Source organism: Zosterops lateralis (assembly GCF_965231275.1).
Source record: "Zosterops lateralis genome assembly, chromosome: 4".
Taxonomy (NCBI): domain Eukaryota; kingdom Metazoa; phylum Chordata; class Aves; order Passeriformes; family Zosteropidae; genus Zosterops; species Zosterops lateralis.
The window spans coordinates 41,688,961-41,707,346 of record NC_139765.1 but is presented as its reverse complement, the minus strand read 5'-3'; the positions used below and the strand labels follow the sequence as shown (position 1 = coordinate 41,707,346).

At 37.6% G+C, this 18,386-nt stretch overlaps 1 protein-coding gene across 3 annotated transcripts in view; it reads left to right on the top strand.

Annotated features, from left to right (window-relative positions):
• Positions 1-18,386, top strand: part of MON2 (MON2 homolog, regulator of endosome-to-Golgi trafficking) — a 64,711-nt gene continuing 46,325 nt past the window's right edge. Inside the window, exons 1-4 of one of the 3 annotated variants that reach the window (XM_083859854.1) lie at positions 1-171; positions 13,200-13,263; positions 17,219-17,346; positions 18,164-18,295. In XM_083859854.1, the coding sequence (XP_083715980.1) occupies positions 61-171; positions 13,200-13,263; positions 17,219-17,346; positions 18,164-18,295 (435 nt within the window). In that variant the 5' untranslated portion in view covers positions 1-60. Of the gene's footprint in view, positions 172-8,544; positions 8,563-13,199; positions 13,264-17,218; positions 17,347-18,163; positions 18,296-18,386 lie in introns of those variants that run through there. The other 2 variants (XM_083859855.1, XM_083859856.1) reach the window with 2 other exon arrangements.

The window sequence follows — 18,386 nt, the reverse complement described above, 5'->3', positions numbered from 1 at the left end:
CCACCGGTGCTCCCCCGCCCGCTCGGAACAGCGCCCGGCCCGGGCCGGCCCGCCGGCGTCATGGCCGGGACCAGCAGCCCCGAAGCCGTGAAGAAGCTGCTGGAAAACATGCAGGGGGACCTGCGGGGCCTGAGCCTGGAGTGCCGGAAAAAATTCCCCCCCGTCAAGGAGGTGAGTGGCGCTGAGCCGGGCCGTGCCGAGCCGGGCCGAGCCGGGCGGCGGGCGCGTTCCGGAGGGGATCCCTGGGCCCGGCCCGGCCGAGCGGAGCTGTGCCCCTGCTCCAGAGCCCAGCCCGGGGCTGTTCCCGGGGAGCTCCCACCGCCACGGCCGCGGGCTGTGCCGGACGGGGCTGTGCCGGACGGGGCTGTGCCGGACGGGGCTGTGCCTGTGGCGGGTCCTGTGGCTGTTGTTGTCAGTGCCGCGGGGCGGGGGCCGGGCCGGGCCCCTCGGGGAGCGGGGCCGGCGGGCGGACTGTCTGCTGACGGGCCGAGCGGGGGCGGCCCCGCGGCGCCCTGGGGAAAACACAAAGTTCAGCTCGGCTGTCTCGGCACCACCGAGCAGAGGAACTCGGCGGAGGCGAGCTCGGGCTGGGGCTCGGCCACCCCGGGCACCGGGCGGGCGCGGGGAGCCCACCGGGCCGGCCCAGGCCAAGGAGGGCCGTGTCAGCCCCGGCCGGCCCTGCGGCGGCGCTGGGGGCCCGGGGTCCCGCGGGTCTCCCCTGGCTCTGTGGCTTGCCCCTCGCTCGGAGGGTGCGGTGCCCGGGGTGCCCTGTTCCTCCCCACGGCACACCCGTGGCCGCCGTGTGAGCTGTGCGGGTCGCTCGTCATCGCCACCGCGTCCTTTGGGGGTTGTGCGGCTTTCCAGCCGTGCGGGCACAGCCCAGGAAGCTTAGGAGACACAGAAGTTTGGGCTACATTCTTTTCCTCCCTGCCTAAAAAAACCTTTAATAAACTTATTCCAGCAGGATTGTATGTTTTATTTTTGAAATCTGAGTTTATGCTGTGTAGCCTGAGACCTCAGTAATCTCTGTGAGCAGGATTACTTTAATTGAAGAACAATAAGAATTTTTCTTGCTAACTTAAAATATACTTTTAAACTATATGTTTTTCTGCTGTTTTTAATAGTCAGTTTAACTTTTTGTCTATCAGCAGTTTGCCGCTTGGCATTTAAAAAAGTTTTCTATGAAATAGGGAGGAAAAATACTAAAAGATTAAGTTAGATTAGGATGCAGACCCAGAAACACATAAGAAAAGCATTGCCTGTGTTATGTGACTTTAAATTCCAATTAAGTGATAGGATATTTAATGTAGTATGAAGTATTATACACTTTAACAGCTGAATTGAAGCTAGCGACTGTGTTTGTCTTGAAAGACATGAAGTGACGCACTGTAGCAGAGCCTGTTATGTACTATTTTAGTTTGCAGAGGAATGCTGGTGCGTTTCAGAAATTTTTGTGTGGTCACAGAAAAACAAGAGAAAGCTGTGATCAGTCCTGAGGAATTGTGTGTGGTCACATGTAAATAAGAAAAAGCTGTGGTCAGTAGAACAGAAATCTGTGTGTTTGGAGGGAGATGGGAGTGCTGCTTGCACTGCCTTCTATGTATTACTGTGTGACTCTTGTTTAGTCTCTGAACAAGTTTCCCCACTGTGTTAATGTTTTTTTGGGTTTTTTTGGTTTGTTTGTTTGTTGTTTTTTTTTTTGTTTTTGTTTTTTTTTTTTTTTTTTTTTTTTTTTGTTTTTTTTTGAGACCTACAAAGGAGTTGGGCAGTGTTGTTCCTAAGCGAGTATTTTTAGTAATGCTTCATTACATTTGCCGTGGCTGAGTATTACAGTCACTACTGCATGTACTTCATACTTGTTTAGCACGTTTATCATATTCTTGTGTAAGTTCAACTTCTGTGTTGTTTGTTTTAAATTGACAGCAATTTGTACAGCTTTCTTCATTAAAAGCACTTAACAAACTTTTTCACAATTATCTGGGATTTGCATAGGTTTTTTGGAATAGTTCAGGAAGATGTTTGTAAAGAGGCAGGACTTTCTCCTGAGAGTTGTGTGCTCTTACAGAGTCTGAGGCAAAAGCAGTCCTACAGTAGGATGTATGACAGAGTTGCAGGAAATGATCTTACTTCCTCACTTCTGGAAGCCCTTTTTTGGTTCTAGTTTTAAAGAAAATGGGTGTCCTTTTTTGTCAAATCTCAACTGCCAAAGCGATATCTTAATTGCATGCTATTGGTCTGATCATGATTAGATTTGGTACAGTGATCAGAGGAATGGCATATTCTTATTACTGGTTTGAAACAGCACCAGGTTTTTAAACCATGTTTAAATAATGGCTTTTAAAAACAAATTCATACTACTTACAGTCTCACTTTTTTACTTGCAGTGTAACTAAATTCTCCCGCATGCACTGTAATTTATAAGTTTATGTTGCAGTTGATGTGTATGGTTTTGTCACTTAATAACCTTACTCTACTGGTATAAAACTATTGAAAAACTCCTAGTCCCAAATTAATAGTTATGAGATGTAGATCATAGTTGTTAGATTTGATAGGTACTTTATAAAGGTAAATTACTTCTCATTATCTTTCTAGTGTCTGACATAGTCAAAGATTTTGCTTTCATTTGTTGTCTTCACCCACTTCTAAAATGAGCTGTCTGATCTGGTTTTATTTTGTTTGTTTTGTTTTTATATTAATGGTATTAAAATTCCACAAAGTGAATTTAGCTGATAGGTTTGCTGTGATCAAAGTTGTAGTGTACTTCTCAGTTCTGCTTGTTGCTCAGATGATTAACTTGAGTAAATTCTTTAACCAATACTGTAAGGATTTGGACCAGCTATATGATCAGAAAAATAAGCCTTTTTTATTAAAAGGGTTTTAGTTTTCACACTTTAAACACTTTTCAGTATCTCTTAGGTTCAGAGGGACTAAAACAATATTAAATGATTCTTTGAACAAGCATGTACATGACAAAGCTGAAGAAGTTTGCTGGAGTTCTTTTGGGGGAGGAGGCTGAGGGTGGGGTTTGGATGCAGAAGAGAAAGGGACAGCCAACCATGGGATCTAGATCTTATCCTCAGTTAGGAAGTAGAAGTAAGCTCTTAATGAACCCTTATTGAAATGGAACTTAACTCTTCAGTGTTTTGAGGACTTCCATTTTATTCTTTCTGCTACTCCAAGTCTGTAAAGTTTTCTTAGTAGGTCATGTTTATGTGAAAATTGTGTAGTTGTAAGTCCACTAACTTACAGCAGTAGAGTCTGAGGTTTTTGCCGACTTCAATAATCTGTTAAGAACCGTTGAAATTACTGAGTTACTCCCGGTGTTACATTTAGGGCACAAATATGTAGCCAACTTCCTTCCCCTTAGTTAGAGCTTTTAACTGAGAAATAACAGGATGTTTGGTTGGCTCCAAAGTATCCATATGTTGCCTGTGCTTTGTGTTGCAAATAATACCTGAGTAGGATTTTCCCAGGTTACTCCATTTAAGGCTTTAAAAATGGGAGCTGCAGAAAGAACCTTTAGGTCTGAAGTTATGTTGCTGACAATGTTTGAGGTTTAAATAACATAACAGACTTATTTTTCTTAAGGGTATGGAGAATACTAGTTACTATTATGCTTGAAACCCATTTCACTTTGTTGCTAGATGTTTTTTTCTGTTTGATACTTCCTCAGATCAGCACCGACTACAGAAGTGTCCTAGGCATGAATGCTATACACCATGACCAAGTGAATTGGTGGTTATGTCTCTGATATGCCAAACCCGTTTATACTGGCAGACATACAAATAATGACACTGCTGAAAAATATGTTTGTATTTTCATGGTGTATTTCTGTTGCCTGAAGAGAAGTGGATGCCAGCCATGGATGGGATAGAAGCTCACAGGGAAGTGTAAATAAAACATCGTCTTTTGGAGCTTGAAATTATTACAGAGGATGAAACAGTCTTTTTACAGGAATCAGTCGTGTTGATGTTATCTAAGGTAATCTGGTGTTTTTCCTAGAAAACAATACTACTTGGTCATTTATACATCATTTTTAGTAGAGTGGTCTCTGAGATTTGCTCTGTACTAGAAAGTATTGTAATGCTGTGCTGAATTGCATACCCCACACATAGAGCTTTATAAACTATTTTAACTGCTAGTGGCTGGAGTTTTGGTATTGTGTGCTGCATTTGTGGAAAGCTGGTGGTGCTCTCCTTAGTGAACTGGAGTAAGAATTTTCTCTTATCACAGAATTGAAAATGGCTTAGTGTCCTAAATAAATTACCAGCTGTTTCTGACTACAAAATGAAAATTCTGTTCAGTACACTGTATCTGATTTAGTTAGATAATTTTACTGCATTAAAAATCTTAGGAATGCAAGGGGAAAATATTTATAATTGGCAGAAATAATGGAGTTAAAATGAGAAATAAGTATACCCAAAAGTTTCTCACAGCCTGAATTCCAGTTGTATGTAAATATTTGTTGTTTACACAGATCCAATCAAGCAGTTGCAGCTTTCTGGTAGGCTTGTGGTCTCTGTGTTGTCTCAGGTTTTTTTCTTGACTTTTAAATAGCAGTAAAAGGAAAGTGAGTTTCAAAAAATACCACAAAAATTTAATTCTTATCCAGCTCCCTGCACAGTTTCAGGCACATCTGTGCTGGTAGGAGAGGACAGGTGATGTTGGGGCAGACAGGGGCTACTGCATCATCCTGTGGCAGGATCAGCTTGGCCTGGCCAGGACATGCCCTTTTCCTGGCAGTTGTTTGGTGGGCTGTAGGTGCCTGTTTTAGGATGTTTGTTACTGTAATAGGGTTGGAAAAGAACTGGTGTTCAACTTGCCTCCACTGGAAGAGCAGCGCAGAATTAGCTTTGAATATTTTGGTCAGTAGAAATGCTCTCTTGAGTCTCTTGGAAGAAAGCTTTTGGTAGCCTCACTGTGCTGTTTCTTTACCAGGTCCTTGTTTGAAAGAGCAGCATTGCTTTTACTTAGCTACTTATTGAGTTGTGTGTGCCTTTGGCACATTGGCATGTTTTTGAAACTGTATTGTAATTTGCTGTATGTAGGAAAAAGAATAGAATCCAATTTTGCAACCTTATTTTTTCTTCTTTTATAAGTAGCTCTTCTTGCAGGCAAGTAGCCTTACAAAGCTCATAGGATAAAAGTTAAAAAGGTGGAACTTGAGTGACTTCTGGACAAAGCAAACGTTAAATTATTTAATTACAGTAGATGTGGTGGGGACTAGCCTGAGGCAAGAGGTAGGATTTGCCCTTTCTGAGAGGCCATGTGTTGTGTTGTGTGAAGACAAGCATTATTCTACATTTCTTCCTTTGGAGTCCAGTCTTGTTTGCATTGAGTGTCATACATGACAGTTCAGTCCCCTGGGTTAAATCATTCTTGTTTAGGAATGATACACCCAACACATTTTAAAGCTAATGCCAGAAAATTAATTGGGAGGCTTGTCCTTTTTAGAGAACCTCTGATGTCATTGGGTAGCTGTGTGAAACTAAACATGAGGATGTATTGCGGAAGTTAAACACATATTAAAAAGATAGAGATCAATTAATTTAGTATATAATGTCAGAGTGATCATTAGGACTCCTAATGCAACTGGAAGGAACAGTTAAAACGTGTGAATATTTGTTAGCTGTTTGTTCTGTAATGGTAATATTATTTTAGGAATTTTGTTGAACATAGTGCAGTAGACATATTGGATAAGGCTAAGAAAGAAAATTACATGCTGAACTGTCTTGTGATTTGAGCATCTGAGTCACTTGATGTACTTTTAGCATTGAATAGTTTCCGAGTGCTCTGCATTCAAACTACTTTAGTGGTAAAAGGATGAGCCAAATGAACCTAGGAAAGAAGAAACTTTTGTACATTTTCTGTAGGAGTAACCAAGTTTTTAGGTTTCCTGCTTTATTTTTTGAATAAAATGGTTCAAATAATTCCGACACTATAGCCCACAGGGAATTCAACCTACACTGAACTTTCCAGGTTGGTTTATTTTCAGATCTTCACAACATTAAAAGGATGAAAAGTAGAGTTTTTTGTGGTTTGTTTTGTTTTGTTTTTTAAATGAGTGTTCACTTTACTAATATTTTAAAAGTTCTTTTGAAACAGAGAAACAATGCTCTGTAAAATGTATGTTGTCATACTTAGGCAGCTTGTAATAAAGCATGTGTTTTGTGCATGTGATTGGAGATTACTCTGTAACATTCTTGAGTTGCCAGCCCATAGCTGAGCTGGAAACTTGAAAACAGTAATCCCTAATATCTTTTTAGTTTCTTTTATAAATTCTGGTCTTTACCACTTGCTGTGTCTGCTAGCTTTAATTTAATTTTGCAGTGATTTTTATTCCATATTGACCCTTATATTGTAATTTTTTTTCAAAATTATGTCTTTAAAAGTGAATTCTTACATTTCTAGGGGAAAACATATTTAAATGTGTTCTCAGCTTCACGATCCACTGTAATTCATAAGTTTTGTGTGATCATTTTAGTCTTTGAGAAGAAGTGTCATGTGTTCTGAAGTGATTCACATAAGGCCCACAGGTCAAATTTCTTCATCACGTAATACTTTTCAATTTAATGAATTAAGAAAATTATTAAAAGTTTCAGTATATTGGTCTGTTTTTATGCTTTCCAAGTTACACTTTTCAGTGCAGGTTTAAGGTGCCTAATGTTGGGTGTCTAGGCTTCATTGATTGTGCAGGCTTGGCTTGTTATGGAAATACAGTCAATAGAGCCAAAGAATTATTCAGAGTGTCTCATAGCCAGGGGATTGATTCCCTCTATCACCTACGCACTAGGAGTTCTACATTGCTGCTTGAGATACAGTAATGTTTCTTCCTTGGCTGCCAGTCTCTGGTCCAGAAGAGCGTGGGTCTTCTGGTGTCTGCGTGTAGTTGTCTTGGATACAGAGACCTCAGCTTAGGCCTCTGCATTGAGCCCCTGCTAGTGGGTCAGCTGAATTAGCTTAAGGAGAGGCTTTAAGAATTAGGGAGCATTCAGGAGAGACAATCTCCATTGTAATGGGAGTCTAAATATTTAAATTTGTGCATCCCAATCTCTGATTGAATTCCCATCTGGCTCCCATGGCTTCTTGAAGATTATCCAGGAAACTTGTTGCAGAAGTTGGAAATCCTTGGTGACTCCAGTTCTCAAGTAATGCCTAAACTGTCAACTGGTCTGCCAAATGGACATTGCTGACTGAATATAGTACTCGTGGCAAATCCTCAAAAGTTGCCTAGTCCCCTCTCTTGTGATCAACAACCTGAAGGCAACATTAGTTGGAACTTCAAGTGTATGTCTCCTCAAGCTCTGAAACAGGATGTTGTTATATTTGTAACATAGAATGACAATTGTTGTGTCAAAAGTATGTAACTAAAATTCAAGTACCAGTGCTCTGTTTCAGTGGTTTAAAATCAGTTGTGTGGTACTTGAACGGATCACTCAGAAATCTCTTAATGGTAGACATGGGCTCTCTCAGGATAGCCTTACACTACATAGATATCTAATGTATTATATACTATGTATTACATATAATATTTAGGTATCCGTATAATTTATGTAAAATACAGTATAGAATATGAGGTACATCCTTATTCTGTCTGTTGAAGAGAGAAGAAGAACTTAAAACCTTGTTGCTAAGTGGCTTGTGTTTCTTTCAGGTGTCAGCTTTTTTGCCTGTCTCCATTAGTGCAGTTTGGTAATGAGTAGTTTTTTTGTTGTGCGTTGTGATTCGACCTGTTAATTTATATGTGGTGTTTTTTCCAGCTGAGGTGCAGTATTTTGACTGTCAAATGAAAACTTGTGATATTAAGGATTTGTATTTATCTTTGTGTTCATGTCAAGTGAGGCAGCTCCAGAGGCAGCAGCTCTGGAGCACTTCAGATAACTCTGGCAATTCTCCTGGCTTTAGTGATGGTTAACCTTCAGGATTCTGAATTGGCTACTGGTACTGCAAACTGACAATTTCAGAAAATTAATGGACCAGAGGAGTAGTCACTCCTGTCAAGTGTGAAAAAGCACTCTGAATATGAAAGCAACTAATATAGTTGCACTGGAAATGAACAAGGTTTGTGTTTTTAAAAAACAAAAGACATAAACTGCCATATCTTAAATCTTCAGCTGGAAAAAAAAGTGTATGATAGAATCTGTTAATGCTTTTTTTCCCCCTAATTTATGATAATTTTGTAACAAAATGATAAATTGTTCAGTGTAATAAACTCCTGTGAATGCACAGCAATGTCAGATCAGAACTGGCATTTTGCCAGTTTAAATTACATGTAAAATGAGTATATATAAAAGAGAAAGGTCAGAGTAGGAATTGTACTCAGGAGGAGGAAGATGGAAATACAGAAGGCAAGTACAATGCTTTTTCACACAAATGTGGTACACTTGAGTGCTTTCATGAAACTGATTTAGTGAGGAGTTTTTTTGTGTGTTCTTTTCCAGAAAATAGTTTAGCAGTACAGTAATGGTCCAGAATGTGCTTTTGCACAGCAAGCCAGAATAACAATGAAGTGAAACTGTGCTTTAGACAGGGGGACCTCTTATCTAAACTGATGGATATAAGGTTAGTGTTCCAGTTGGAAAGACAGACAATCATGGATAGAAAAAAATTGCTCTTTTTATTTCATGTAATTGATATGGAAGTGACTATAGAGAGCATATTACTCTCATCCAGTCTTAATAAAAGATTGGCAAACAATGTAATGTAAATACCAATACAAACCATTGTTTCTGAATGCTTTTCCTTTTAGAATACAGAAATCAATAACTTGTGTGGTAAGGACTGCAAAAGTTACAACAATTTTAGTGTCTCTGGAGATAGCAATTTGCTCTAATGTACAATGAAAACACAAATGGTCATTCAAAAGCATTAGCGGTGAAAATTCTTGGTTTTATTAACTTTTGGTAACAATGCTAACATGTTTAGCAATTCATACAAAAATATTTTTAATGTTAGATCAATCTTTAGTGGAAATTAGCATGTGTTTGATTGTTATGTTAAATATTCTTATGGGAATATGTCTTATTTTGGTAAATAAAGTGAAAAAGGTGCTGACTTCTGTTCCTAATTGTTAGATACAAATTCATTTGACAATCAGCATGTTTACCCTTTTTAAAGCTTTTTTAAAAATCCAGATTTGAAACTTTTTAAAGAATGTCTCTGCTATGGCAGAGGCAATTGCTTTTTCTCACTTTAGATTTGAATTTTGTGTCGTTTTTCCCTTAGGAAAAGTTGCTAACTATGTTATTATTTTTCAGTAAAAGAAGGGTAACTCATGTTTACCAGAGTAAAGGCAAATCCATAGAGATTACTGCAGAGCACCTGATGTACTGTCAGATCACAGCCCAGCTGGCCCCTCCGGTCCCTTCCTTGCCTGTCTGTGTGCATTGCAACAGAGGTCCAAGATGTCTTGGCCTCTGAGAGTTAAATGTTCAAGCAAATGCTGTGCCATTATTCTTCCTACTGCCAGGACAAGTCCCGTTCTTGGTCTGCTGGGTAACATTATGATGATCACAGAGTTTGCTCTAGTGGTATCTCTAGGTAGTGTAGATTGCCTGCTGCAGCTGGGTTTAAGAGCTTCCACGATGTCCTAGAAGACAGATTTGAAGAATTGGCGCTCTCTAGACGTGCTCCCTACTCAAGGTGTGGATGGTTTGCCTTTAAACCATGCTGAATTAGTGTAGAGTTGGATATCCCAGTTATCCTAATACCTTCATATGCTGTTTATGAATTATAGATCTTTAAATATATGTACACATATATGATGTGGAGAAATTTAGCTTCTGAAGGTTACCTGCACGTTGGCGAATGTTGGTTCTGCTTGAGGATACGTTAAATCTTTCCTACCTGATTGCCTGAGCAGACACTACCTGCCTCTGGTACCCAATAAGTGCTTTAGATTCTAAACAAAGTAAAAATTTCCAAAAATTGGGAAGATGCTCACAGCACATTTAATGACAGGATGGCCAAAATTCTTCCCTTTTTCAACTGAAGACTGAGTAATCTGTTAAGAGGGGAAGAGTTTTGGATCTGAAAAACTCCTGAAGCTGGGTTTGGAAGTCTCTGAATTTCCATGTTGTGGTCTCTCATGTGCAGAGAACCTCTGTCTGCAAGGCAGCTGTGAAGGTTGTTATCAGATTGTACATTTAGAGAGGAACTTTGAGGCCAGGAGATAGATGTTATGCACAGACTTCTTTTCAGTCTACTTGAAACTGCACTGTCCTGATTTTTTTTTTTTTTTTTGTTTTACATAAATTCTCCATTTGCCTTTCTTTGATTTCTGTGAAGGGTGATTTACACATAATCAGCAAATAGTTGGCAATTCTCAAGGAGGCAGAAAGATGCTGGGGCAAGTGTTTGAGCCCAAAGGGTCCTGTTGAATTTTGCTGTGGGATTATTGACTGTTTGATTAAAACCCAGTCAAAGTACTGGAAGAGATTGACTTGAGTATGTGCTATCACCGACAGTCAATTTCTCCTCTTTGTCAATATTTCACCTTCCCAGACTGGATGCTGCAGTTGTTTCAGGAGAAACATGAACCAAAACTCAATAATGGCAGGGGCGTGTTTGAGACATTTTATATCAGTTCATTTCACAGTTATTAAAGTGGCAGAATTGGAAATCTAATTGGCTGAAGGTTTTTAGTACATTTAAGCTTTGTTATGTTTCAGGAATTACATGCATTTGCTTCTTTTCAAAATAGAGAAGGAACTGACTTGCTTGTTAGACTACTATGAGTTGTGATGCTAAAGGAAGCTGGTGATGTTACATCTAAAATTGGTGATTGCTTTAAAAACATGATGCCTTATATTTTTGTGAAAGTAAATTATCATATCTATACCCATAAATATACACAATATAATGCTGGCTCTCTCCTTCATTAGTGTTTTATAAGATCCCTTTCTCATGTTGCAGTGTCCTGAAAACTGCTGTAGTAATTGATGTAAATTTGGAAACTTAAAAGCTATGAATACATATTTTAATTTGTCACTTAAATTGATGCAATCCAAGCACACTTTTACATTCATGTATACAGATTAGAACTGTTTATAGTTATCATGTTTTCTGTTGGCTATTTGTGATCAACTGAGGTATTTTTAAATAATATTAGTGTGCTGTCTCTTTTACATGTACAATAGAGTACTTTCTTTTTCTTTTGTAGGATGTGTGCAGTGTAATTAGTTTCTAACTGTAAACGTTTTTAACTGGGATTCTGAATAGAGACCATAGCATAATGCAGATGATCGTACAAATTTCTGTATCTCATGGAGAAGAATGCTTATATTTACCAGTTGTTTTGGTTTACCTTTTTTTTTTTTTTTTTTCAAGTGTACTATTTTCTATAAAGCCAACATGGAAACAACTGAGAGGCATTATGTTAGAAAATTTTTGTGCGAAGTGCATCGTGTTTGTGAATGCCACTAATATGAGCAGGCTTAATATTTCTTTAAATCAGAATGAGTTTGTCACTCCTGGCAAGACAGAAATCAATTGCCAGTAGATGTGATTAGCTTTAGTTTAAAGATAATTGAAGTTGGACTGTGACAAATCCTTTATATTAATTAATAGGAACAATGTGTTGTGACAAGAACCCCTCCAATTAGCTGACAGTTTATAACTGAAGAAGAACAGGGTTTGACTTAAATCTCAAGAACTTCAGCACATTAAGTTAATATAATTAAAATAAATGAGACCTACATTTGGTACACCTTATTTTAGTTATGCAAAATATATATGTTCATGTTGCTTTGTGCTCATTTGAGCAAGTTTTATGGTTAATCAGGCACTGTGGATATTATTGACTTTATTTTTAAAGTAGAAATCTGTGTTCAGAAAAAATTGAATAAATCTCCATGATATTAAGGCAGTGTTTTGTCTTCCTATAGTGTTTCGGGACATAAAAATTTTAAAAAACCAATCAAACAAAAAAACTCTCAGCTTTGCATTTCTCATTTAGCTATTTTGAGAAATAAGTATATCAACTCTTAATTAAAATAATTAATCGTGAATTTATACAGTCACCCTAACCTGACTTTCTGTGAAATCTTGTTTGAATAATATTCTGATGGAGAGAGAATATTAATACTTGGTTAAACTTCATGTACTATCATTTTCATATTTTTGCTGTCACACCTTCTCTGCTTCTCTAATCTGTTTTATGTGTTGACAGCACACATCTTTAAATAGTAGTATCAGAGGAAAAGCAGAAATGTTTAGTGTGGAAAGCACACAGAAATACAATGCTGAAATAAAAGGAGAAGTGTGCTTTCAAATTTGCAGAACAGTATTTTCCAGCAATTTGCATCCAATCATTTGGGAAAACCTGTTGTATTTATTTTGATTTATTTAATTCTTTGCAGAGGCTTACAGTGTATTAATGAAATTAAAAATTGGAAAGGCACAATGTACAATATATCTTTTATGTTTTGTACACAAAGCCTTCAGAAGTCCTAGTTTTGAAGTGCAAAGTTTCCATGTTATGTTTCCAGTTTGGCTTGGTTTCCATTAGGGAACATGAGTTGAGTGTTTTGTGCGGGGAAGTGTTTGTTGGCATTGCAGAGGGAGCTGCAGTTCCCTTGGGGCCGTGTGGGGTGTCCTGGCTGGGCTGGGCAGCCCTGGCTGTCACTCGGCCGCGCCGTGCCCGCGCCGCCCCGGCCCTGCTGGAGGAGTGTGCCAGGGAGAGGACCATGCTGCTGCTCTGCCGCGTCCTGTTTGTGGGGAAAGGGGAGGAACTGGTGCTGTGCACTCTGTGGCATGCTGGGAAGAACAGAGAGTATTGTTACCAAGTCACCTTTGTGGCATTGACCTGGGATAATTTGTACAGGACATTTGGGAGCCAAAATCCAGGGGGAAGATGGGTTTAATTTTAATACTCCTAGTTTGGAACTGTATAGAGACTATATAGCAGTGTTTATGCTTACTAGTGTTTTTTTTTTGGCATTCGTAAGACTGGAAATTAATATAACGAGAATCATGATTTCTAAAAATTCTGAATTTAACCTTTCCTGTGGAATTCTAGAAAGGAATTCCAGCAGCAACAAAAAATTCACTTCTGCATTAGCTCTGCTGGCAGAAACTGCTGCAAACACATTTCTTGCTCTGAGACTATACCTTTTTATTCATCTACAATATTTTTTTATTTCTTTGCAGATATTGATGTATGCTATAGCATCTAAACTACTTGTTTTCTTTTCTTCCAGGCTGCTGAATCAGGAATAATAAAAGTGAAAACAATAGCTGCACGGAACACAGATATTTTGGCAGGTAATTGTTTGCTCTGCAATAGGAAAAATAAAGCTGAGTTACAGATCAAAATGTTAAAAATATGTCTTGGATATATCTAATAATACTACATGTCTTTTAGTGTGTGCTGTATTGTTGATGCTTTACTTTTGGGCACCTAGCAAAAATTCTGGTAGCATAGAAGTTTTTTGACACTACTTGTTTCTTGTTAGTGGTATTAGGATGCTGAGGAACGGCTCCATTTTCAGTTATGCTCTACAAAAGTAATAATCCACTTAGAAAAATAACACAAAATACTTGGACCCTACATTCTCAGTGTTTTAGCTGCTGTGGTTGAGTGTTCTGTGTAGAGTTCTGCAGTATGATCCACATTTATGTATCAGTCCAGCCTTTGGGGACTTGGAACTGACAGGCAAAAATCCATCTTTATCTGATACAAGGTCATTCAATTTAAGATGTTCCAGTGCCTTGGGGGACAAGACACATCTCGTGAAGTGCAGCTTTGTAAGTGCTTAAAACAATATCTTTTGACTGTGTTCAGCTTTATAAAGTTGGCTTCTTGGCAGTTGCTGCTAAAGCCCTTGGCTGGATTTGAATGTCCCTGCATTAATACTTGAGTGTCTACCTCAGATGTAGTCAAAATCTTTGAAATGCTAGATTGTTTGGAAGGTCCAGTGAAATAGCTGCAAAACCATATCTTGTTTTGAGATATGTAAATCAGATACTGTTAAAGGAGGCATTTTCTAGAATTATTTGAATTAACAGAGCCACTCCTCAGTATTTCACTTTAATGCCTCTTTTTTATTTGTTTATTTTCTTTGTTTTTACTGCTGTCATGAATGCTGACATAAGTGGGAAAAGTATGCCAGGTAATGTCAGCTATATCAAAATACACAAATGAAAAAGGGAAAGCAGTAGTTAGAAAATTAGTAGTAGTTTGGGAAGCTGTCAATGTATTACTGCATAAAGAAATTTGCATTTTAGAAAGCTAGCTTCTAATCCTGCAAAATTTTCAGGTTTTTTGCTTTCAAAGGAAAGAGATAGGAAAGATCATTCAATTTAGTAATGGATGGGCAGTCTTTGCTTTTATCTTTTTGAGGAAACATTTTCTCAAAGTTGGTAAAAATTTTTAAATATTTTTCTCTTGGAAAGTTTAAAGTAGAATGTACTTAGTATTTAGTTCATTCAAAAAACCTGCACAGATTTCTTGTTAAGAGGTTTGGGAAACCAGCAGGTCCTAAAAGTTCTTTTGATTAGGTAATCTTTGCTAATAGGATAATAACTTTTTCCTCCTCTGTTCCACAGTTTTGTGCTGGGAAAATGTTCTTTGCCTGCACATTATCCTAACGTTCCACGGTTAAAGCATAATGTCATTAAGCAAACTCAGTTTTTTATGAACTCTTGTATTTTTTGAGGTATCAATTATAAGCTAATCTTCTACATAAGTTAATGTCAAGAGATTGTCTGTCTCACATTTTAAATCTTCTGAAGAAAAATGATATATATACTTTAGTAATAGTAAAACTGCAAAATACTACAATGTAATTGTGAAATCTAGTGGATACTTTTTGACTAGATGATTCAGGAACATCTATGAGACATTCTGGTAATACAAATAAATATTTTGATCAGGATATGATTTTTTAAAATATGTTGATGTGTAAACTGTCATTTCACTAACATAGATAAGAACAACTGTATCACATTGTTTGAATAAGCTGATCTGATGCTCTCTTGAATAATTTCATTGTGTAGGATTATAATTTTTAGGAAAATAGATGCAGTCTTAAAATCTTTATTAAAATCTTAAAAATTTTTGTTATTTTTGGTGGGATATGTTTAACCTGCCAGAACTTTGAGGTCATTGATCCATCTTCTTTCTTTCTCTTGGAAAAGTTAAGTTGAGCTGTTTCAAAGTCTTCATTCTTGGCAGTATGTATGTGCTTTATTATTTATTTATAAGAATTTGAGAAATTCCAGAGGAGGAGAAGGCTTAAATCACAGGAGATACATTTGAGAAGTTATTTCCATGTGGCTTTGAGATGTGCAAAAATTTGTGGTTTAGGAGTTCTTGTAAAAAATCAGAATTATTATCTTGCTGATGAAATGAACAGGTAAGTTATACTTGCCAAAAATTCCACATTTGTTATTGTTCAGTAAAAGAGATTTCTTTTTTAATATATTCTGCCATAAGTTGGTAGCAAAATGAAGGCAGACCTGGCAATAATAAATTCATTGTGCATTTTAAGACTGAAGCTAAAATAGTCACAGAATCATGTGATCACAGAATATTCTGAATTGGAAGGGATCATGCGAGTTTAGCTCCAGACCCTCTGGACAAGAAAGCCCCAAGAATCACCCCATGTGCCTGGTTGCTGTAAAACCAGATGGGTTCCAAAGCAGATTAACAAAACATTGATTTTTCGGCTTAATAAATTAAAAATACTTGTATAGATTCTGTTGTGAGTTTTTTGCTTTTAATGGATTATAGAAGGAAGTATTGTCAAAGGCTACATTTATTCTTTGTCTTGTTATTTATTGACTCATGCCATTTTTGCCATTCAGAACTATATCTTGAGTCTCATGTTAAGAATGAATGTTTTGTGGTATCTTTTTGCTTGCTTTTTTCTGCTTGATGGTTAGAATTTAGTGACAGTTCAGAAATATCAACTGGACATAGAGCCTGCTCTGGCTCTGAAGAGGCTGATGAAACTGGACTGTGTTGATATCACCCTGTAAGAACTATTATCTTATAGAAAGTTGGCATCCATCATTTATAATAGCCTATCCTTTTTGTTGAAATTTCTGAGTTAGTGTTTCAGTTTGAAAATATCACTAAAGTATATTTTTGTAGTTTTAACTTGTTTAATTTTATTTCCAAATTAGCTGCAGTGATGCTTAGTAGTATAGATCATGTTTGCATTTTTAGGTGAGAATGTATTTTTTGTTTGTGGTAACTACTGTCCTCTGAAAAGCATGTGGAAGTTTTCATGAATACATTTCTTCTACTACACATGGACTAAAACACAATATGACATTCGGTGTAAGAACACACTGAACTTTAAACTGTGAGGAAATTTTTAGTATCTGAAATGGTGATGAGCAGCTAAAGTCTTTGAAGTTTGCATGAATCAACAAACATACTTGCAAATAGAAAACCACTCATCAATCAGAGCCATGCTTTCCTTTCATATTTTTAATATTTTAATATTTTTACATTTTATTATCTCAAATTTCTTGTATTACTTTTATGGGAAAAAACTGTTTCAAATGCCAGTGTAGAATGCTGTATTCATTATGAAGCTCTTTCTCCTTAGACAAAAAAAAAAAAAAAGAGGGTGAGAGAAGTTTATAGAAACTGATTTTCTCCTGGCAAAAGTGCATTTTAAGAAGCTACCCTTTGTCAGTAAAACTCCATTTGACAAATTCACAGCCAGGTGAACATACCCAGAATACAAACAGTCCAGTCTCTCTCCTGTTTTGTCAGTCTAGTGTCTTTCTCCTCCTGTTTTGCCAGTGGCAGTTTGCTCTTCCCCTTCCTGCCCTGTGCGTTGGCATGTCGCTCTGTGCCGCGCTGTGTCACTTCCTGCATTAGGTGCTGAGGTGAAGTGGGGCAGAAGGACAGTGCAAACAGCCTGAGACTGGTGTTGTGGCAAGGCCAAGGAAAGCTCTGGGGTTGGTAGAACCTTACACCTTCTTGCTAACCGCATGGACTCTTAAGTGGATGTTTTGAATTTGGAAAGTCACTTGAGTGTGTAAGGGAGAAGGTACTTGGAATTTGAGCCTTGGCCAGGGTAGTTGTGGAAGTGAGCTGTGTCAGCCCAATGTCTGTCTCACGTGGCTTTTCCCTGTGGTCCATGTGTAAATCCCAAATTTCTAAGACTGGAGATTGCTTTTTGTTAATAGGTGTGATTAACAATTTTTGCACTGTATTTTTCAAAGTATCAAACATTGCTTCCATATTTCTTTTTTAAAGCATTGAAAGAGAACAGCTCAGAGGTGGTTCAGCCTTTTCTGATGGGTTGTGGAACAAAAGAACCAAAGATCACTCAGCTGTGTCTAGCAGCCATACAGAGGCTCATGTCTCATGAAGTTGTTTCAGAGGTAAGATCGATCTTTATACAAAAACATAAATATTTCAGAATGAGAAATACAGACTTCAAATGGAAAGCGAATGACTTGTTTTAGGAGGCTCTTTATATTATAATGAACATAGCCCACAAAATATTTTACTCATATCTTGTTTTTCAGTAATTTAAAGGAAAACCTTGTACACCATAAAAAAAAAAAGTGAGGCAGTATTAGTAACCTCTAGAAGGAAATTCATGAAAATTGAAACCAGCTCATTTAGTTCACATTCCTATACTGCAGGAACTGAACATGTAATGAATCTTGTGCATCCACAAAATATACTCTGTGCAATAACATTATTGTGCCTTTGTTACATTTTATTTTTAAAAATAAGGTAAAATGGATGAACATTTTCCACAGCAGTAAATGTCATGATATATTATGGTACTGCATGTATGGTGTGTTAAGAAGCTGATGAATATAATGCTGTTAAAGTACACCTTCAGTTGTGCTTGCATAATGTAAGATGACACTGTTTTCTGCCTGATGTGAGTGAATTCTGAGGGTAAAATATATTTTTACTGTGTCTTCCATATTTCCAAGTAGAAAATTAAGTACAGGCTTTAATTCGTACAGCATTTTAAGACATTTCTGTTGTGAATTCTTTAAAATACTTCGGGAAAATTGTGACAATGAAATTTGCTTTACATTCTCAATGTAGTCCTATGGCATAGACAAACAGGCACATTCAGTTATGATATGCCTTTATGACAGTGATATTCTTACATATGTACACAATACACCAATGCATAAATATTGCAATAGGTGACAAAAATTTATTTCTTTGTAGGCTGCAGCAGGAAACATTATTAATATGCTTTGGCAATTGATGGAGAACAGTCTTGAAGAACTTAAATTACTCCAGACGGTTCTTGTACTTTTAACAACCAATACAGTTGTGCATGATGAAGCACTGTCCAAGGTAAGACTTTGTCGATGTCAACTATAGAATTGAAAACATCCAAGAGAAAAAATGGGGAAATTTTACATATGAAGCATGTGAAAACAATGAA